This window comes from Sander lucioperca, chromosome 8, assembly GCF_008315115.2.
Source record: "Sander lucioperca isolate FBNREF2018 chromosome 8, SLUC_FBN_1.2, whole genome shotgun sequence".
NCBI lineage: Eukaryota > Metazoa > Chordata > Actinopteri > Perciformes > Percidae > Sander > Sander lucioperca.
In genome coordinates this window covers 11,165,165-11,188,058 of record NC_050180.1, presented here as the reverse complement: position 1 = coordinate 11,188,058, position 22,894 = coordinate 11,165,165, and the positions used below count along the sequence as shown (strand labels likewise).

The following is a 22,894-nucleotide window of genomic DNA, read 5'->3' as shown; positions in this document are numbered from 1 at the left end:
ACAAAAAAGCCAGGGCCTACCCCTTCTGTGGATGTACAGCGATGGCCCTAGGCTGATCAAGTCCTTCAGATATGACCACTGAGCGGTATGCACCGTTCAGACGTGAGATTTCTATTAGATTGAAACCATGGTCTGTCCAATAAAGGTTTCCTGTGTAGAAAAAAAAACAGAAATAGCCATGTGTGAATACAGCAGTAGTTTATTGATCCTCACGGGCACAAGGTACATGAGAAGCTGGACGGTTAATCGAAAATGTATCGTTATCGACGTATTTTTCCCATGACGATAATTTCGATAATTTATTCCTGTTGATAAGCCTAGTATCACCTTAAAAACATTCTACCGCGTGTGTAGTCATGTGACACCCGGACCAGTCAGCCGCATGGAAAGCATAATGGAGGATAACTCAAACACCAAGTCCGAGTCAACTGAGCAACTTGTACCCAAAAAAAAACGCTGTGTCCGTCGTCTGAAAACATTTTGGCTTCAGAAAAGATGATTTAGAACAACATGATTAATTATCGTTCATTCATCGTTCTTGAGGTAAAATGTGCAATTAATCGTGATTTTGATTTTAGGTCATATTGTGCAGCCTTAATGAGAAGGACCCATCATGAATTTACACATATACTACGATTAAATAATCTTGCACACGCTGCAAATTATTTTATGGAGGATACCCAACTCTGCCATGTAGGCTTAATGCTTTTTTTTAAGCAATTCAAATTGAAACAAACACATCTACTTAATGCCATAACTAGAAGCAGTGCACGTAAAGTGAGAATTTTCACCAATCAATGCCAACTTGACAGTAGGGCTGAAACATTTCCTCGAGATACTTGAGTAATTTGATTACTAAAAATCCTCGATGCAAAGTTATTTGCCTCAAACCTTCATTTAATCAATGTTACAAACGTACCGCTCACAGTGTCTTCACACGGATGATTATTACTGTCGCACACCGGGCTGACGCGGCTGGTGACACATGCTAAGATGACTGGCGGCGCAGATTACAAAATGATGAAAGAGATCGTAAATAATAAGGGGCTAAGAGAAGAGACAGGCTGGAGAAAACAACAGAAAACGTGCAAAGTTTGGAATCATTTCAAACATAATTAAAATGAAAAGACTGTACAGTGGTCTACTTCAAAATCAAGCTAGCTTACCATAATAATAATAATAATAATAATAATAAAAATAATAATAGCACAACGTCAATGCTTCAGAATATCAACAGAAAACATCCAGTCTAACTTACTCATCCATTCCACGAAGCGGACCCGACAAAAGTAAATCACAGAGTCGTATGGACGATGAAACTACAACAAACACAACAACTACCAAAAACAAACAAGAAAATACGTAGCGGGGACCACAATTTGATCTGAAGAGCCGACTTGTTGACTATACCTTCGAAAAGCAGCTGATTTTTGCGCACCTCTTTCTCTCACTCTCTCTCTTCACGGAGAAACAGCTGATCAACAATCTACTAGCATACGTGTAACAGAGCTGTGTAGCATTGTAATCAAATATATAAATGAAAAAAGTTAAAGTATAACTTATATATACATATAGGGCTATATACAGATCACTCTCAGGTTGAAACTTGTAGTTCTGAAAGTTAATTTAAGGCGATGTTTATGTATGATTAAAGTATACATGCCTTAGTTTGAGGTTGTTTTGCATTTCAGAAAATATTTTCTTTAAAAACAATGTAATGTGGCACTTAAATGCATAGGGCTCGATGGTGTTTTAAGCCCCCAACACAGAGATATTATTGTATGCAATTTAGGCAATACAAATGTACCTTTTTCCCAAAATTAAAGCACTATTGTATATTTTTGCTCTTCAATAAAACGTAAAAGTTAAAAAGTAAAAGTATTTCTTATCCGATTACTTGATTAATCGATGGAATAATCAGTAGAATACTCAATTACTAAAATAATCAATAGCTGCAGCCCTACTTGACAGCCTACGGAAATGGACTCCATCGCCCGGGGAGTGACGAATACTAACCAGCGATCCAGTCAACAGCGATGCCTTCCACCCGGCTGATGCCGGTCGTAATGATGTCCTCCCTCCACGTCTGATCACGTTTGGCGCGGGATATTCTGTTCAGGCCCATGTCTGTCCAGTAAATGGTGTCATTTCCTGCAAAACATACAATACAGTTAATGACAAGAGAAAATGCAATGATGAATGTGGCTGCCACAAAAGTATTTATGTCCTCAAACAAAGCAGCTCATGAAACCCCATTTTACTGCAGCATGGCCCATTGCACCAAATGTTGTGTGGGACTATAAAGTATCATGGTGAAAATACCCACACAGTTCATCCACAGCTCTTTGTTGACATACAGTGCCTGAACAGGAAAGGCAATTGTTGGCCAAATTTTACAGGGCAATATATTGCCTGATGCAAGACATGGTGTTGGTAAAATTGTTACAGACCCTTTCTGATTTTACAGCCCCATCACATAAGCAAATAAAACAGTGTGTAATGTATTTATGGTGCAGTCTTCAAGTGCATCTCCGTGCATGCCTGTCAATTTGGCTCTGTACAGGTTGTCAGGAGGTTAGGTGGCTTTATATGTTTATTTGCACTTTCTTGTTCCTGCTGCCTTCATACTTTGTTAACACGCAGCACACATATGACAGAATACAGCTGTGGAGCTTTTATCTCTTCTGCCCTGGCAGCTTGGCTTCTGTAATGACAAGTAAAAGATGCGCGTGAGCTATCGGCTGCTTCTCTTGGATGGACTTGATAATGCATATGCATGTTCAATGGCACAAAGTAATAACAGGGAGGACAACAGGCAATGTCTAATATTGTCTCGGACTCTGCTTATTTTTTTCTTTTCCAAAAGCTGTGGTCACACATCAAGATTGCTATCGACATTTGAAGTCACGCAGATTCAGAATCAGATTTCAGTCTCTCTTGATAGTTATTGGATAACAGAGTGACTTATGACAATTACTTGTGTAACGAGCGACTTGTTGTTCTCCGGAAGAGAAAAGGAAGGTCTTAGTCCAGTGAAGTGCAGTACTTACTTTATGTGTGATAATGATTATATGAAATTACAGTGGGGCTGTACACCCCTTGGGGTTGATTTATAGAGACTACTGCCACCTTCTGTCATTACCTACAGTATTGGATAATATGAATACCTACTACTATGACTGAAAGTCTACAGCCATGCTAGCGGCTCTGTGAGGTTGAACTTACCTAGGCATAGCTGCGCATTGAGCTAAATCCTAAAGTCAGCATGCTAACAGGCTCACAATGACACTGCTAACACGCGGATGTTCAGTAAGTACAATGTTTACCATGTTCATGCTAACATACTAAACTTATTAGCAATTAGTTTGTTAATTAGCTAATAATCAAATGTGCTAACTTGTAATAAAATGTACAGCTGAGGATTGGAAGCTCTTATCCATAACAGAAATAATTAATGCAAGTATTGAAATCATGACCTGATGAATGCACTAGATGGGGGAAAGATAACTGTTGATTGATTACAATTCATCATGATGTACATTAATGTGTGTACTGAATTGCAAGGCAATCCATCCAATAGTTATTGAGAAATGTGAGTCTGGAGTGATGGACTGACCATGGCTAAAAAGAAAACGTTTTCTGACCTCTGACCTTTATCTTCAGAGAGGAGGATATCAGCCCAAAAGACTTATGTTGACAGGTGAATAGAATTTCATTTGGGGTATTCGTTGCATTGAAAAACAATATTTAAAAACAAAACAAAAACAATGTCTCAGTAACTCAATAACCCCAGACTTTGTTGTGAACAGTGTTATGGTATTGTATTAGAAAATGGTCTCTTTCAAGTGACAGGGGAGGTGTGTTGATCTCTGCCTCTGCCACAACTGTCAGTTGGCAATATTAAATCAGTTTCAGCGACCTATTGCATAAATGTACATTTTCTACTTTCGTTTTATGCAAACCTACATGAGGAAAGTCATAGAATATGTGTGGGATTACCCAAGCATGCATTTTGTATCTGGTGGTGCTTTTCTAAAAAGAATTGCTGCAATAGTATATGAACCCTTGTGTGTATGTAGTTTGTTTCCGTTTTCAGCTGTGCATATGCAATTTCCTTTACGCAGCTTTTGTTATCATGATTCAGTGGCAACGTATTACATATATGGAACGCTACCAACCTATAGTATATTCATAGCATTTGTCGGTGTAATAAATCTTTAATTCTTATCATACCGTATATATACAATGTGGAAGGAAGCAGAGATGTAACAAACGGTAGCACAAGCTCCTGGGTTCATGTTTTGCAATGCACAATACGGTACCTTCATTTGATACAATATCTTGGGAATTGCTTTATGTTTCAGAGGGTTGTGAGGAAATAGTTATTCATGCTGAGGTTCCCCCTGTAATGTGAACTTATTATTCTTTCATCTACATTGCACTCCACAGGCCCACAGACCATTATTCAAAAGCGTTGAGCCCAGTATAACAAATACCTTTTCTCCCTCTTGATTTCAGATGAGAAGGAAAGGTTTGTACTATAGAATTTAAAGGAAGGGAAGGGTGTTATATGATATAACGTGATTTAGCAACTTCAGTGCATATACATACAAACTATATATATATATATATATATATATATATATATATATATATATATATATATATATATATATATATATATATATATATAGCTGATACATGTAAACCATGACACTGTTAAGTTTGTCAAGTTCTAAACCTTATATATTTATATTGTATCACTGATATATCTGCCTTACAATCAATATCAAATAAAAAAGTCCCTCTGTTAATAAAATATCATACCTGCATGAAAGTCAACTCCCACAGCAAACAGTGTTCCTGTAATGGGCATGAGGGCTTCGCTGTTGTCATTTGGGTCAAGAGCGATTCCCCGGATTCCCTCATGGATGGAATACATCAGAAATGAGTCAACACCTAAAAGAACGACAGATGACCTATTAGACCCTAAACAAAGATATTAAAGCATTGTAAATTATAAATACCCTTTGACCTATGTATAGATTAATCATGTGCACTGAACATACGTGCATTGCTTCACATTAAGAGTAATAGCTACTGAAAAAAAAGATGTATGTAATTTAAAATGCTCATAGGAACATACATATACACATACATATACACATACACACATACATATATATATATATATATATATATATATATCTCGGCAGCTATAGAATATATATTTTGGAAAACGTACCCTCGCAGGACATGCGGTCGCTACGCAAGTTGTAGCCAACAGTGCAGGAGCAGCTACGGGTGTTTTCAGAAGTGGGGAAGCAGAGCTGTGAGCATCCTCCGTTGTTTATCTGGCACTGGTTTCTTCCTGAACGTTAAGCACAAACAGCAAAAGACAAGACATAAATAACCATAAATAAGTATGTGTGGTTAATGTGTGTGTTTCAGTGTCTTTATCTGTGTGTTTATGTTGTGAGCATGCTTACCTTTCTGACCCTCCCTGTCGTACACTTTCATATGAACCAACCCGCTCGTCTTGTTTCTCAGGATCACAGGGTTTCGTCCATCTCTCTTGGTAACTGTTCCTAGCTGTGCCGATTCCTCATCTGCCCACCAGAGTTTGCCGCCTGTAACCATCAATGTCATTTGCTGATACGGATATAAAACATATAGCCACAGATGCAGATTCAGTAAAACTGCACTGCTAGTGCAAATTGAACTTCAGGTAATACTGCAGCATTATGTCTTCTTCACTAAGAAATATATGCAAATGATGTTGTGATGCAAACAACCATTCAAAAACGCTCTAGCACAACCAAATACCAATTCCAAGTGCAAATGGCGTGCTTCAGCTTTCACTCTAATCCACCGAGGGTGGCACTCTTATGCCATAAAGCCCCTTAATAATTGAAGCATTCTCTGAGCTGATCTGAGATTAAAGACTGGGATACCCTGTTCCCTGCTCTGCCCACTTGCTGATGATGATGCATGCATGCATCTTGCAGGCTTCAAACATTGTTATTTTAATGTTTGGGAGAGGTTTTCACTCTGACAAAGATTCTTCTATGCACTTCAACAATTTGGGGGTTAATATGGAGGGATGTGGGCAAAATTGTAATTTTCAATGCCATGTCTACAAATAGAATGGGAAAATGTACACATCATTTATAAATATATGACTATGGCATGCATATATAATTTGTGACCATTGATATTCAGCTGATTTACTGATTTACATCAATAAATGTCAATCTAATATGGTAATTTTGGTTATAGAAGATGCAAAAATATTTGGCAATTCTGAGACAGCATCGCCTCATCTTTGATTTACTTTATAAGACCATAATTCATGAGGTAGAATTCTCTTTCATGAGCCAATCTTTGAGTTTAAAAGCAAAGTGCTCGGGTCAGGGTAACTGAGAACTTGTCCTGTAGTTATTGTGTGTCATGATGTTTCACCATCTACTCCCTGACAGACTGGCTGGTCGGTCTGGCTCTGTGTGACAGTCAACCTCCAGGCTTCAGTACAGTGCTGCGGTCATAACCATTAAGTGATGAGTGCATCATTCTAAAGAGGCACATGCACAATAGGCTCCCGACCCAGGCACACCCAGTCACCACCACACAACCCTCATCTCTGTCCTCAGCAGAAATCAGTGACGCACAGTCCAGGCACTTTGCCACAGATTCTGCAGACGTGACAGGAACTCTCAATTTTTAAATCCCACTGAAGTGCAAAGTGGAGAAGAGTCAAGTGGCTCCTCTCGCTTCAAAATAGACACTGTAAATGGGGTGGACATGGAGCTGATATTAAAAATTGCAAAAACTAACCATTACATAGAGAAGGTATGCTTTAAAATAGGCAGCATACTTAGAAACAAAAAATAATATTAATAAAGTAACATCAAAACTGGCTATTGTAAAGAATCATCTCCCTCAAGGAGTAAAACATAAATAACAAAATCATGTTCAGCAACTGTCCGCTGAGGAATTACTCTGCTAAGCAGCAGCAGCAACCACTTATGAAATTACTTACTGGTAAACACAATTGTTTATGTTTTGTGCCAATTGAACAGTCCTGAGTAGCATTGATGGTGCACACAAATTGGTGCTGTGTATTACTTTATTGGGCTACAGTATATTAGAGTACAGCTACAGATGGAAAAGCAAAACCATTATGCTGTCAATACAATATGTTGTAGTGACAATGATACTTATCAGACAATTTAGCAACATTTACAACAAAACTACCAAATCATTCACTCCATCAATCCCTTGAATGTGACACACTGTTTTGTTATCTCACCCTTTTTGATTTATTTTCGAATGAAAAACACAGAAACCATTCCCACTTGCACTAATAGCTTTGGGCTCAATGCTATCCCTAAAGGGAATGAAAAAAAATAATTTTCACAAATCACACACATTCCCATGAGTGTGAATGACAGTCTACATGCAGTTTACAAAACATTTGAACCTGGAGGGCATGCTAGCCTAGATTAGCTTTGCACCCTGTGTTAATTTGATGCCACGGCGGCCACTGGCTAGCTGTGATTGCTCGCTTGTGGCACATCATATTCAATTTCCACCTCAACTGCTAAGTTTGATTCCAGGCAAGTCAAGGCTGATGGATCACCCATACCTTCTAAATAGAAGCCCTCACCTTTCCCTCAAGCCAATCCAATTATTACAGAGCCCTAGGATCTGAGTGGATCGGCCTTGTGTCACTAACAGTGCCTTCATTACATCTTTTCACAACCGGCTCGAACAATAAGACATGCCCGAAAAATGAAAAAAAAAAAAAAAAAAGCCAAAAGGAAACACGAGCACCTCAGCATATTCATTTTAACACACTGCTGCATGCTCATCAAATTAATTGTCAGTTTGATCGATTACAGTCATTTTGCTCTCTGAAGCTGACAGGGTTTCGTTTAGCCAGTCAATTGGGGATGTATCATCACAAAACCTTCACAGAAGAAGGTAATATTTTATCCTGCAGCAATCAGAGGCAAAATGACTCCTCTCATAGAACTGCAATCCACAGATACTGTACCACTGCAGTAGAATAAGCTTTGCCTTTCTTAGTGGCTGTGTGCATGGCTCCGCCTCATGCTGTGAGAGAGCTACAGACCCTGACAGAACTCAAGCTTGTTGTTTTGGAGTAACCTTAACCACTTCAATCACGACAAAGCTATTACAGACCAGAAGAGTGAATAATTGTTAGATTGATGCTAATTCATGTTGATTGACTTGATCAGCACAGAGAACTCAGGAGCCCTTAATTACCCATAATCACTTGGCAATATCTAACGTGTTATTTCCCTTGCAATGGTTTACATGTATTCTGCAAATCCATATTTTAATCCTAATACTTTTCCATTAGGTATCTATCAGTTTGCTGAGCTAGTAATACAACGAAGAAACAGAGAGGAGATATAGAAAACGTTGGGGCAAACAGAGTGAATGGTCAGCCAATGCACTTAATTGCATCTCTCACCATGGAGCCAAAACGACAACATCTGCAGAAGGGACATTTCTCTGTAATTGGCATCGGCAAATGGTCTATTCACTTGTCAACAAAAGAAGCTCAGGATCGGAAAGTGATATGCCTGGCTGCTGTCCTGCTGTCTTTACCCAGCCTCATCTTCAGCTGACCATATACATTTTACAAGCTATGCTCCATGGTCTAGAGCAAAGGAGGGAGCCATCAAGTGAACATGACACCAAATGCAAAATGCAGTACTAATCTCTTTGCTCAGCAACCGTATTTATAGTACACATTAATGTTGTAGCGTTAAAATAATACAATTAGTTTGAAATGTATGTAAATATACTGTAAACACGTAGTGAACTGTAACACTCAATGAGAAGTCTTTTCCACATACATTATGAATACTGTATCATTGCTGACGTATAATCTAATAAAGGGTGAAAAGGGAATACAAGTTATTAAACACTAAGCTTAATGTTAAAAACGTAATATCTTTACAATATTTGATCCTGTAGATCAACATTTACACAACAGTAGGCAAAGCCAACCATCGCGTGGCTAGATTATTAAAAAAAGATATGATGTGCGCCTTGTTAGCTCAGCTAGTACAGCGCGCTCCCCTATACAGAGGCTCAGTCTTCAATGCCGCGGCCGCGGGTTTGGTTCCAACCTGTGGCCCTTTGCTGCATGCCATCCCTCTTTCTCTCCCCTCTCATGTCTAAGCTGTCCTGTCACAAATAAAGGCCTAAAATGGCAAAAAAAATCTTTGAAAGAGAAAAGATCTCATAAAAAAGTATTAAATACACTCTCATGCTCGCATAAATCCAAATGTAATAGTACAAATCCTCTAGATTGCCATCTTCTATATATAGTAATTCATTACCATGCGACAAATATACTGTTGAACCACTGTGAAATGTCTCTATTTAACAAAGTATTATAACAGTACAGTACAGTGATACCATTCAAAACAATTTCCACAACATAACAAAATGTCATTAATTGTGATTGATGGAGCATCGCAAACATCATTTCACTGTTTTGCTGTACCTGCTACTGTGCAGGAACTAAGCCATTAGTCTATGTCACCTCCAGTTTTATCTCCAATTCATGAAATGCAATAATAAGGTCTCCATATAAGATACAGTCCTCCATAGTCAGTGTACTGTAAGAAATGCCTATATAAATGAACCAAAAAGATGTGGCCTGGAGTTGCAGACTGCTAACAGCTAACAAAACTTGATTCCATTCTGCAACTGCTGTTATTCTGCAACAGTGTGTTTATGCTCTCAGCACATCGCGCCACACATGAAATGAAGGCTTGCTATGATTAATAACAAGCTTCAAGAACACAAAGTATCACCCTGACAACACTCTTGCTTTTATTTTTTTCCTTAAAAAATTACACTTTGGTCCAGATATAAACATACACACACACACACACACACACACACACACACACACCTCTGTTCAGTATGTTTGCTTCCTTCTCAGTACCAATCTTGGCAAGGAAAATGCATTTGCATCCCTGGGAAGCTTCCCAGTTGTCAAGATTGCAGCAGGATGGAAGTGAGACAATTTAAAATTCTAATTCTGATCTGATAAAAAGCAGAAACATCGAATGACATTTTACTTGTCACCCATTTGAAGTATAGATGTAAAGCCCAAATAGGCCTACCTGTTTGATTATTTTACTTTCTGTACTTCACTGCACTCAGTATTACAGCTACATGCTCGTACTGAATTTCGGCAGTTTTGCACACTTTTGCAGAATTTCCACTGCATGGTACAGAACAGCACGGCTTCACTCTGCTCGCTCTTTTTTATTTTTCCATTATCAAAAGGTAAGGACAGTACCTGGTACATTTTTGGTACTACTTCGGTCAAGGTTTCATGCGAGCTGAGCTGATACTAGAAGATGGGAGTTAAAACACTGCAGACCACTGATTGGCCAGAGAGCACCATCACTTGACTAGCTACTATCAATAGCAGCCGCAGTTTTTTTACTCACTCAAACCTGATTTCAAAGAAATGGCAGCCCACAAATCCACGCCGTACACTACCCCATACAAATGACAAAGAGCAGAGGTTCCTCCGTTTGGTTGCAGATGAAAGGATTCAGTGAGTGTCATTGAGGATGATGTCACGGCAGTTTCACTGTGCTGTATTAAGCACTGTATTAAGTTCCATCAGATAGGGAAATGACTATACTCAGTTACAGAACCTGACTGCTTTTGATATGCAGCACTTAAAGGTGCATCAGAAATGTACGTTTCCTTTTGACTATACGTTAACAGTATTGCATGTCAGTATGGCAATCAGCTGAAAATCCCACCTACACTAAGGAGGTACTATCCTCAGTGGAAAACAAGAAAAGGACCTGGTACCAAAAGTGAGATGAGATGAGCCGAGCCAAACCATTACTCTATAATGTAATGGCAGGGCTTGTGTGTTTCTGTTAACACTGACATACGGTGTTAATTGTAAGCCTGTAGGTTTTTTAAAAAAACAAACAAGGAAATAGCTAAAAAAAAAGTTACAAGCCAGACCTTGTGAGCTAAAGACTGTTATAATGTGAGCTACAGGTACAATTTCTTTCCAGCACATGTTGACTAAGATTTCAGGAGATTTTTAAATGAACCTATGAGTTGATGGATGATGTGACACATTGGATTCAGCACTGATACCCAGAATTAACACATAATGAACATCCCCCTCCCTTTTCATTACGAAAGGGGTGAGAAAATCAATCAACAATCGCTGCTGCACTGTGTTTTAATTATCTAATGCCCCTGCTACTTCACACAAAGACAAACACAACTGTTGTGAGGGCTGGCTAAATAGCTCTATTTTACAGCCACTTAACTGGTTAAACATGTAATCCCTCCGCACTCTGATTAATCCTCAATGGCAATCTGATGCACTCGTGACAAGCTCCACTTACCCATCACAGCCAGAGCTGTGCCTTTGGCTAACTCCCTCTTCAGAGTCTCCAGCACTTCCAGCCCATTGCCGTCCAGATTGCACCTGTTGATAGTGCCATTGGCCGAGCTTATCCAGTACAACTTGTTGGTGGTGTAGTCTATTGAGAGACCTGCGAGGACACGTGAAGAGAGGACACCAAGTTAGCACTCACTGTGCTACGATTCCGGGGGGGAACAAAAGCAGAACATTAATGGACATAAAAAAACAAGTATTAAATGGATAACAAAATCATAAAATAGAAAATCAGCTACAAGAGTAGATTAGGCATGGTACATGAGTACACAGTAAATGAAGAAGATTACTACTGCACTGTATTAAGTTCCATCAGATAGGGAAATGACTATACTCAGTTACAGAACCTGACTGCTTTTGATATGCAGCACTTAAAAGGTGCATCAGAAATGTACGTTTCCTTTTGACTATACGTTAACAGTATTGCAACAGTTTCACAACCTCTTTTACATTAACATTTACAATGTGTAGTTCCTATACATTTGGTTGAGTGAGGGCTAATTGAAAGGTATATGCGTTCACTGGCACATATTTGTGGGGGATGTCTTTATGAGTGCTCCAGCTGGCATGAAAAATGAACAAGAGTGAGACTGGCTGCTTTTAAATCCATTTCCTGGCTAGCATGATGGTTGTTCTTAGAATACCACTGTGAATGGTGGAAAATGAAAGCAATTTCAATTTGTGAATCTCTGGACAACTCACTGTCTCCCACCATGTGTTGGATTTATGTCTGGCAGATTCACAGTCACAATGCGTCATTAATTTACGCTTGTCCTCTGGTCTACCCCATCATCATAAATGAAGCCAGTGAAATATGGGTGCACCATGCTATCTGTATTGCTGACAGGCCGAGAAGAATATAGAAATACAGTGAAGACAACGGTGCTGTTTGTGTGACAAAGTGGGAGTTTGACCTTGCGCTGCGTGACAACAGCTACTTGAAATGAAGAACAGTTGATTGTCTTTGCTAAATCGAGCTGCAATCTCCCTCTTAAGTGCGCATCATGCTGGGATAGAGTTTACACTCAAAAAGTAATTGAGTATAATAATAGAAACAATCTCATGAGCATGTAGAAAATGTTTAAAATTGGGCAGCAGTGACTATTCTGTCAGTGATTATGCTCTCAGTAGGAATCAGTGTTGTGCATGCTAGGCAAGACTGCTATGTAAAAATATACCTATCATATCAGCAAGAAGGACTAAGTTGTCAAAAAAGCCTCCCATATCTACATCCTAAGATGCTGTACATTTGCCTTTAACTATTTTACCTAATGTCAGATATGGATGCTGGTGGAAATTCAGGCCTCCAAAAATGCAATGACACAGAAACAGACAACAGAAACATCTTACAGCACCCACTTCCCTTGCTGTCAGTGCATCACTGCAGACTCCTGCACATTTCAGACTGCCAGTTAGACATGTAGAGGCTGATCCTACTCTACAGCTGCTTGAAAGGAATTTGTGTGGACAATCATCCCAATCATTTCAGATTTCTTTAAATAGTAGCACATAGTTTTCTCTTCTTGCCTCTTTCTTTTTTTATTGTTAATTTACATTAATCAACAATGATTGATTTACATGAATCAACAATTTGATTGCTTATTTTAGTTACAGCTACTCATGTATGGTGTTTTGAGTGAACTGACAATGCTACAAAGTTAACATATAGGCACTAATGTTCTAAATAGCGGATGTAACAAAAATATTGAATAGCTGGAAAATAGTATCAACCACAGGCTTAGTTCAATGATTTAGACAGGATTACACAACATCTTATATAGACAAATATCTAATCCAGAGAAAACTGGATTCTATAGAACTGGATCTGTTGCTTTGCTTGTCCCTTTGGCTCAAAGCATCACACATCAGTCGAAATGGCATGCGTCTGCTGTGTGCATGCATGTAGTTGGTAGGCATACACTCAGGGACTAGAAAACCTACCCTTTCAGAAGAATTGATCCGTTTCTATTTGCGCATATGTCAATACAAAACGACACAAACAACAGCCTCTCGACATCCACGAGTGCTTTGAAAGATGAACACAAGAACTCTTCATGCACTGTGGAAGGCAGCCCTTGGCAGATGGATGTGGGCTTGAGCAGCATGCAGTCCAAGGTAAACCATTAACATTTCAAATAAATTGTATGGTACAACCACCAATTTTGGATGTGACAATGTGCCATGATGGATCCTTTCACTCTATATCTGCAGATTGGTGTCTTGAAGAGAACATATAGAAAAACCAGGTTTATTCATTCATAACTATCATGTTCCCCTAATTGGATATGTACTTTCTTTTGTGATGATTCTGGTATAGTTCAAGATTTGTCCAAGTCTGTTTCAATGATCATACAGAAGAAATCACATCAAAGTTGTGGCCATTATAATCTTTTATATCAATCCATGAAATGAACCCCCATGGAAAAACACATACAGTACAGAAGATGTAAGGGCATCCGTAGATAAAGAAGCAGTTATCCATCAACCAAACTGCAAACTGCAAACTGATTTGTAGTATATGTAAGTTTATTATTTCTTTAGGAATCAATTTAGTGAAGGTTACAAGTGAACGCAGGTAACATGTTTTTCCAGTTTAGCCTTGTGTTAGTGTGCTAGTGACTTTCTTTGACATCGCCAATTGAGATAACATCACCACTGAGGAGGTGGGTATTCTGTCTCATTCTTGTCGACATTCTCAAAACGGAGAAAGTCTCTGAAGACACAACATTTTATTTGCAACAGTCTGCGCATGTACATGCATTGAAATAAATTGATTATAAAACAGATTAAGGCATACTGAGATTATTACAACGTTCATGTAAACACCTTTATCAGGTTACCTTTGTCAAATTAGGGTTGAAATAGGAGAATTACTCCTGATGAATTTGGAATGAATTGAACATAGATACAAAGTGGTGCATGCAGCAGCACAGCTGTTGATGCTGGAACATTTTAATTGAATTAAATTACAATAAATTGAATCCATAACCAAAGATTACTGACAAATTCCCTCAAATGCTGTCTTGTTTTGTGGTGATAAGATGTTTGCAATGACCTACCGCACATTCTTCCAGACAGTCGCCCAGTAATCAAACAAATCAATTGCACTTGGATTATTGGAGAAACTGAGTTATTGCAAACCTTGTAAATGCTTCAATTTGGTCATGTATTCATAACATTTCAAATCAGATTATAGCATTAATGTAAACATACTGAGTTTATGTAAACTGAACAGACAGAACTTGAAAATAAATGTCATTTCACAAATGTAAAAAAATGAACTTTAAAGTGGAGCTGAAAAGGAGGTCTAACTCAGTATGCTCTCTAAGGCTCTCATACTGACCTACAGGATCCCTCTGATTCTGGTGGAGGACCTTGCTGTTACTCCCGTCCATGTTGGCCATGTTAATGGTGTTGCCATCTGTCCAATAGATTTTTCTGTGTGGGAATGTGTGAGGTGAATACTTAGTGGTCGCGTTAGGCAGAAAATATAACAAGGTTTACAACATAGTCAATGGATGTTACAGTGTTATTAATTGAATATGGAATGTAAGCCAATACATTTTGTTCCACCTCACAACCTTGCAAAGATCTGCGTGGACATTTCAAGCTTGTAAAACATGTTCTCTTTATAACAACACGGCTTTGATCCCTTGTTCAGGTGGAGGTCCACAGTCAGGTGTTCTGATACTATGCATTGAAGGTGAGGTACTGATGAAGTGCACAGACTGCTCTAATCTACTTACCCCTTGGCGGGGTGCACTACAAGGCACCTTGGCTTATCAATGCCGTGGATGATGGAGGTCTTCAGGGAGCCATCAAAGCGAGCCACATTGATTTGCGACTCGTCATTTTCGGAGCTGAGCCAGTATAAGTTCCTGGAAAGCCAGTCTAAAGCCAGACTGCGGCAGTTCACTATGTCTGTCAGGGAGAGCAGGAAAAAAAAACTGTCACGCCCCGTGTGCTTTACAAAACTAAAATGTAAATAAGCTCAGGCTACATCAAACATAAGCAAAATGAAGGCCTACATGCTGCCCACAAGGGGTGCCAGTGGAACGGACTGAAGGGAACTGTGCATTATAGGGTGTTTGGGGTTTGGGGTGAAGGTGTATGTGTATGTATGTATATATATCTAACAGACTTGCATTCCACTCTAGCAACAAGAGTATTGTGTACCTATTAATCAATATTAGTTGGTACACACATTCACTGTAGTACATATACACCACTTTGACTCTGTATTTCGCAAGGATGTCTAGAATGCACCCACCTGCAGAAATGATAATCTCTAGCTGGGTGCCATTGATGAAGGCTCGTTTAATGGTTTGGGTTTTGATGTCAGCCCAGTAGATCCTCTCCTCCTGGGCATCATAGTCCACCACTGTGACATCGTCAATGTCTGGCACGGTTAGCGGCGTCATGACATTCATATAAGGGTTGTCAATGTCCACACCACGGATTTCAGACCGCCGCACATACAGGAGGAATCTTTTCAATGCTGGTGAAATGATTAGGAAATCAATCATTGCATTCTGTCAGATGCAGGTGAGAGTGTGATAATAACAGCCTGGTGTAAAAGCTGATGTCAATCAAAAATGAAATTCATAAGTAAAGCAAGACACCTGTCTTGTTCATTACATAGTATCCTATAGTTTTGCTCTTATAACATAAGGAGAATGCATGGAAAATGAGGACGGTGTGTTCTCACCAAAGCAGGATTGTTTGTTGGGTGAAAGCTTCATAAGATGCGGACAGGTGCAGGATGCAACACGGTTGTAATTGATGAGACACAGATGTGAACAGGGACCACGTCCATCATTCTCTTCACATGGGTTCGAGGCTGAAAGAGGAACATTTCAGAACACTTAGCATGAGGAGTTGAGATGGCAATCAAAAGAGATAGGCCAGGATGAATTCTGCATATGAATAGGACTAACTGCCTTTGCAACATGACATTTACAGGCCTGTCTGATTGTGCCACTGACATAATTTGAAACTGACAAAAAAGCATTGCTGAAAACAACTATAATTATGATATTGTTCTTGCTTTATAATAGCAAAAAAGAAAATGCAGCTTGAAAGCATGACAGTTCTTAAAAGAAATATGAAAACCCTGGCATTAATTGACAACAAACATCACAGATTCTGTAAGACAAATGGCACAAAGATATGTTGAATGTTTAAAGAGAAAATATTGGGTTTGGAACAGTTATGCGGAGTTTGATTGATGTTCACTCGTGTTATTGGGTTAGAGGTTGGTCTCTTGTGGAATTGTCTCTCAAGAGGTTACGAGACGTGGAAATACATTATGAAATATAAAAAGATAGTTTGTATTGTTTACTCTTTGTCACTCCTCAGGAATTAATGGTGACATTATCTTGGTTAGCGGTTACTGTAGGGGAGCAGGATATCCCCTTTAAAACCTTAAGCTGCTGACAGTTTTCTACGAGACATGCAGAGCAAGCTGAATTTCAACAGCTTTAAAGTGAACAGTGATCTTATAGGAGTGTGTTTTCAAAACAAAAAAGCAACTCTGTCTCTGCGAGCTGGAAACAAGGGAGATATCTCAACAGAGCTGCATTCACCTGAATCATGCTCTAGAGGGATGATGGGCAGCAACAAAAGGTAAGGTGTTAGTTGCTCTAAACTGTCAAATGTATTTGCAACAAATACATGAAGAGATAAGCCCGCTGCTATGCTAAGGCAGTGAAAATGGTGGTGGCACTCCCAAAAAATACATACAAATGAAGAAAAGTCATATTTAGAGAAAGCCCAATGTAGTGATGTTACAATTTAGTAAGCACTTGCTTATTTCCATTGAGAGACCTATATTAGTTGTGCTTATTTGTTTCAAAGCTTCATATTCATATATCATATTTATCAGGCTAATACTTCTTACAATTAAAGTGTGGTTTGTCTGCCTGCAAATAACCATGTATGTTCTAATTGGCATATATATTGCATTGCTTATGTAAAGCTTTGCACACATTGAGAATAACAATTATGATGTAGCTAAAAACATCTAACTGGATTAGCCTCAGCCACACCTCTTTATCTCCCTCATTCACTGAAGGAAACAAGGTGGAAACAATGAGTAAAAGGGAAGGTTATTTACTAGTAGTACTACTAGTAATATTAAAGACTCCATAGTGCCAATATGTGTAGAAAATGACACACTAATTCCATGCTACTCAAAAGAGTAGACTCAGAATTGAACCCAACAGCTGAAAAGAGAAATGAGTGGAGCCATTAATGCCTATGGAAGCATATGCTATTATGTTAACTTATTGGTCAAGGATCTGAAAAAGTAATCCTACTTTCTTTAAATTCTGTTTAAAATGGTATAATAATAATAATAATAATAATAATAATAATAATAATAATAATAATAATAATAATAATAATAATAATAATAATGCTCTATTATAGAACTGTGAGGCTGTGGGACTGCCAATCTACCTCCTAATTTGCAAACTCTTGTTACATATTCTAATGTTAAAACACAGCGTTGCCTTTCAAGTGACACCTAGTGTAAGTACAGGCTGTTGATGGCTCCAGTGGAGCTCCACTGTGGCACCTGCTGAATAGCTCCTGAGACCAGCACCATATTGGTGTTCTCCCTCCTTCCTCCAATCCTTCCCTTTCTTTTTCTCTGGTCCAGATGTTCGTGGTCTAGTGGAGCATCACATCTGTAGGCTTTGGTTCTGGTTAGAGTGGATAAAAGCCAGCTTCCACAACCCCACACCCCCTGTTGAGCTTTTTTTTTTTTTTTTTTAATAGGATTAGGCACGCTTACTGTCTTCTTTGCTAAAGAACTCCCATTTGCTCACACTTATCTATGGTGAACAGTCATGAGAATGCAGATACAGGAAGGAAACAAGCAAATTAACTCGTGACACACTGGAGAAGCAGAGGAATCACTGAATAGATGTAAACCCGATTACCACCAATGCCCATTTAAGGATGGGGGCTTACATATGAGGAAAGCTGAGGCGGATACATTTGAAACTTGGCAATGCTGATAGAGACAGATGCGTCAATCAGGCGGTCTTGGCACACATGGCCAAAGTGTTCCATAATCTGTTTTATTTTTGATAGTTCTGCTTCACAAATCAATCAAACATCAATTTCAAAACAACCCATTTTACAGGAAAAAAAACCACAATAAAGTAAATTGAAAACAGATTTTATGTTATTAATTTGAGCTTGGCAATATGTCTTGCAAGCTGATCTGCATATCCAATAAAGACTGGCTTACATATGTAGGCCTTCTGTCAGACAGCACATCACTTCACCACTTTTGTGCTCAGAAACTTGGCTTACTTCCTCACAAAATTGATCACCTATTGTTGTCTACTGTGACAGATACAGATTCAGAAACATTCACTGAAAAGAGATTGCTGGCAATATTAATGGAGTTTCAGAACTATTTCATATATTTCCTGTCACCACAGCACATTATTCACATTACTAATCGATTTGATAATTGGATATGCCACAATTATTCATTGGCAGCTGTGGTTCTCATTCTGTAGCCCTTTTCATTCACATTCAGTGAAGTAAAGAAGAAAAGGAAAACCTTAATATAGTGGTAAGCCAATTAGAATAATTTGGATGGTGAGAAAAAACAATTGAGGGCTACCATTAACTCAAGCTAACTAATTCTCTGCATGAGTAACTTTTTCATTCAGACACATGCTCTTTGAATGACAGGCCAAATGAAGGCAGAGGCAGAAGCTGAAATTAATTACATCATGCTGCTTTTCTTTTTCTTTCACAACATGAGAACTAAAGGTGTTTTAAAAGATAATGTATCCTCAGTCAACATCCAGTATTACTGTAGGATTATAGCCAACTTCCATCTAAACCCTATTTTTACCTATAGAGTGGAATATGATAGGATGCGATGAGTTTGCACTTTAAACCAATGAATAAGCAACCACTTTTTGTGCACAAGCCTGAATATGACACATCCAAAACAAAATGGTTTCTGTTCTTGAACCTTTATAATTGCACCTATGATCCGAGTTTCTTTTGAATGGTAATTCTTTGAAGTTTACAATCAGACGGTCAGACTAAGTCTAAATGATACTGAACAAAATGTGTAGAGGCACACACATGGTAAAAATGTTTTACTTTACCTTTCTGTTTTCTATGCACTCCTGTTATGAAATAAACTGATACTAAGGTTTAAAAAATGGTTTGTGCTTTCAACAATGTATAGTTACAACTAGTTGCCATGCTTAATAAGGTAACACCCCCCCCCCCTTCAAAGTCTGCATTGATGGCAGTGCTTTAGGGGTTAAATGTCCCTGCTGCGCATATTCTAGGAGAGCAAACCTGTCAAATTAGTACATATAAAGCTGGTTCCAGCTAACATAGTGAAATGTCCCGTTTCTGGCAGTGTCTCATCCTCAACAGTAAAGCCAAAAAAAAAAATGTTCTCACCTTGTGGCTGCCTGCTGGGGTGGAAGATCTGCAAGTCAAAAGGCTGAGCACTTGTCTTCTGGATGACTGTGACATTTTGTCCAGTCCACTTATTGGCTTTCGCTAAAGTGTTCGTCCTCCAGTCCGTCCAGTAGACATTGCCTCCAAAGAGAGACACAGCAAAGGGGTGGGACAGGTATTCATGGCCCCTGAGGATCTCAATGACCCCACTTCCATCATAGAGTGCAGAGAAAATGGCGTCGGAGCTGTTCAAAAGAGACCGACACAAAGGGGAAAAATTGAAAAGCTCTTCAAATGCATTGAGGTAGGCAGATCAAAGTGTACCCCACCTGTCCACAGATGGAACTATTAAATTGTTCAAGACCCACTTAAAACCAAATATGGCCATTGTACGATGTAGGATCTTTAAATATTACATGCCCTCCATTATTTAATGCCCACTAGGAGAATGGAGCTTCAAGTTAAATTTGATCCAGGGACTGCTGGTGAATCCGTTTCAGTATAAAATGTCATACATGTATTGAAAGCTCTGAAAAGTGTGAATTCTTCTGCACACAATGTGAAAACTCTAATGGTATACCGTGCATCTGTCCAAACAATCCTCTTTTCCAAATGATCCAGAGTCAGTCCATTAGGCCAGGCGCCGATTTCCATATCCTTAAACACAATGTGTCGAGCTCCTCCACTCATTGATGCAGCCTCGATTCGGGGGAAGGTAGCATCCCAGTCAGTCCAGAAGAGGATCCTTGGGACAGAAACCAAAGAGGCAACACTGATCGTTGGACAAGCAACAATATACACAATGCACAATTTTTATTCCTTCAGAGATACACTAAAAAGGGCTGTAAGACCTCATAAACATCTGGAAGCAATTCCTCAGCCATTTGCTCTTGTCAGTGTTATTATACTGCAAAACACAGTAATTGCATGCACAGTACAATGCTGTTGTAACTGTATGCATTAACACAGACAATAGTCTTGCATTTCCAGATCCTCCTCCGCAGCGCTGCTGCTGGCTAGTCCACACAGCATTCTGATATGGGAGAAAAACATGCTCTGGTTTATTGGCATTTCTTTAAACCAATCACAATCATCTTGGGTGGTGCTAAGCGCCGGACGGAGCAACGGTGCCGCTGCAAAATAGCCTCGAGAAGGAACTTGTTTTGGTTGAATGTGTACGTTCAAAGGTTGTTTTAGTCGTGCAACAGAAAACTCAGATTGGACAGATAGTCTAGCTGGCTGTCTGGATTTACCCTGCAGAGATGTGAGGAGCAGTTAACCATAGTCCTCATGAATCGACCGGAGTTTAAAATGCCAACACAAAGATAGTGGAAGGTGACGGACATCCGGCCGAAAATTAGGTGACATCCGGCGGAATTTCCAGCGGCACCTAAACAATCCCAAAAATGAAACACCGTTGATATAGACTACAAAGGCAGTGGCAGTGATGACTGTCCAAGAACAACACCAGCGATCCAGTGCAACCCTCAACATCTGCAACATGCCTTGAAATGGGAGGCCATCTGTTTTATTATGACTTTTTACAGCTCAATGAGGCCTGAAAATGAACACCATCATTGATGTGACCATCGGCAGTATCCTGAGTCCTACTCTAACTCAGCAACATCGCCTCTGTCCTGCCTTGGTCCTCAAAGTCAGCTAGAATGAAGGGGAAAATGGGTGCTCAAGCTTAAATCACATCCTGACGACAACGAAACAGTGTTAGGAAGAAATATCCTTGCCCAGATCAATAGCCTTATTCACTAGATAAGGCATCCCTGATCGATGACCCACTCCTTTAAGTGAATTCAAGTAATTACATTAGAATTATTGCCCTGGAATGGAAATGCGCCTTTAGGCACCAAAAGCACACATTAATCCTACTCTGTACAACCATAAGAATGTAGTCATCCTCACAAATGTGAAAGAGTACTACAGGGGAGAGTGCATGAGCAGATTACTCATTTCTTAAGAGTGTTAAATTGATTTTCGGAATGTCTGGGTTTTGCTTTAATCTGAAATATACTGGCCACAGTAAAGTACTAGCAACAACAGAGAAAATTGATTCAGTCTTTTTGTAAATATGTGTACTTCCTTATATCATCTAAAAACATTATATTCAGTAGATAGGAAGAACGAATGGGATACAATCTCCCAACTGTGTTTCCAGCACTTAGAGAAAGTACATAACTACTTCAATTAATTACTTTGTCATAACTAAGTGATAAAATTACACCACTAATGTATTTAATGTGTATCTTAAACAAATATGTTTAAAAATATATAAAACTGGAAAGTACCTGGATTGACCAAAATGTACCGACTAAGTGATTTTTTTGAGCAAGCAACACACTTTGTTATAGTCAATAAACATAGTGCTATAATAAGTCACATATGGGGGACATTGGAAGTGCAGCTGGTAAGATGATGAGTTGTGCTAAAAAGGATGAACTGTTTGTGTTTTCTTTCTTTTTTGCCACAAAATAAAACCTGCCTACATGAGAAGAGGAGCAGGGCAGCAAGAGGCCTACCAGTTAGGTGGAAGATAGTTCTTCTTTTTCAGAATTTTACAAAAATAGGAGTAAATCTCAATTATTGCCGTTAGATCAAAGTATATCCAACATGCACAGTAAAACTGATACAACCTGTTGACATCATTACAAAACTGTGTTAAAAAACCTGTGCTTTAAAAGCAATATTTGGCATTGCCTCAAACACGATCAAAATACATACTATGTCTGACACACTATTAAGTACATGCCAGTAATAGCTTAAACAAAGACTAGGCTACAAACTTCAGCATAACTTGCACTTGCACTGTTCATGACCACTCCACTAAATATTTTATATATTATATGTAATCCTTTTTCAAGGCTGAGTGCAGGGTAAATTGCAATGACAATGCAAGGCTAATGTGATCTTAACCTCAGGTACATAAAAGATCATGCTATCCCC

The 22,894-nt window shown here is 38.9% G+C and overlaps 1 protein-coding gene across 6 annotated transcripts in view; it reads right to left on the bottom strand.

Annotated features, from left to right (window-relative positions):
* The window catches only part of lrp1bb (low density lipoprotein receptor-related protein 1Bb), a 287,103-nt gene that overhangs the window by 79,645 nt on the left and 184,564 nt on the right, over positions 1-22,894 (bottom strand). For all 6 annotated transcript variants that reach the window (XM_036004184.1, XM_036004187.1, XM_036004188.1 and 3 more), the window contains exons 26-37: positions 20,520-20,684; positions 19,940-20,184; positions 16,200-16,331; positions 15,762-15,989; positions 15,238-15,412; positions 14,835-14,929; positions 11,439-11,588; positions 5,490-5,630; positions 5,246-5,371; positions 4,828-4,959; positions 2,017-2,151; positions 21-150 (exon numbers count right to left, since the gene is read on the bottom strand). In XM_036004184.1, the coding sequence (XP_035860077.1) occupies positions 21-150; positions 2,017-2,151; positions 4,828-4,959; positions 5,246-5,371; positions 5,490-5,630; positions 11,439-11,588; positions 14,835-14,929; positions 15,238-15,412; positions 15,762-15,989; positions 16,200-16,331; positions 19,940-20,184; positions 20,520-20,684 (1,854 nt within the window). The remainder of the gene's footprint in view (positions 1-20; positions 151-2,016; positions 2,152-4,827; positions 4,960-5,245; positions 5,372-5,489; positions 5,631-11,438; positions 11,589-14,834; positions 14,930-15,237; positions 15,413-15,761; positions 15,990-16,199; positions 16,332-19,939; positions 20,185-20,519; positions 20,685-22,894) is intronic.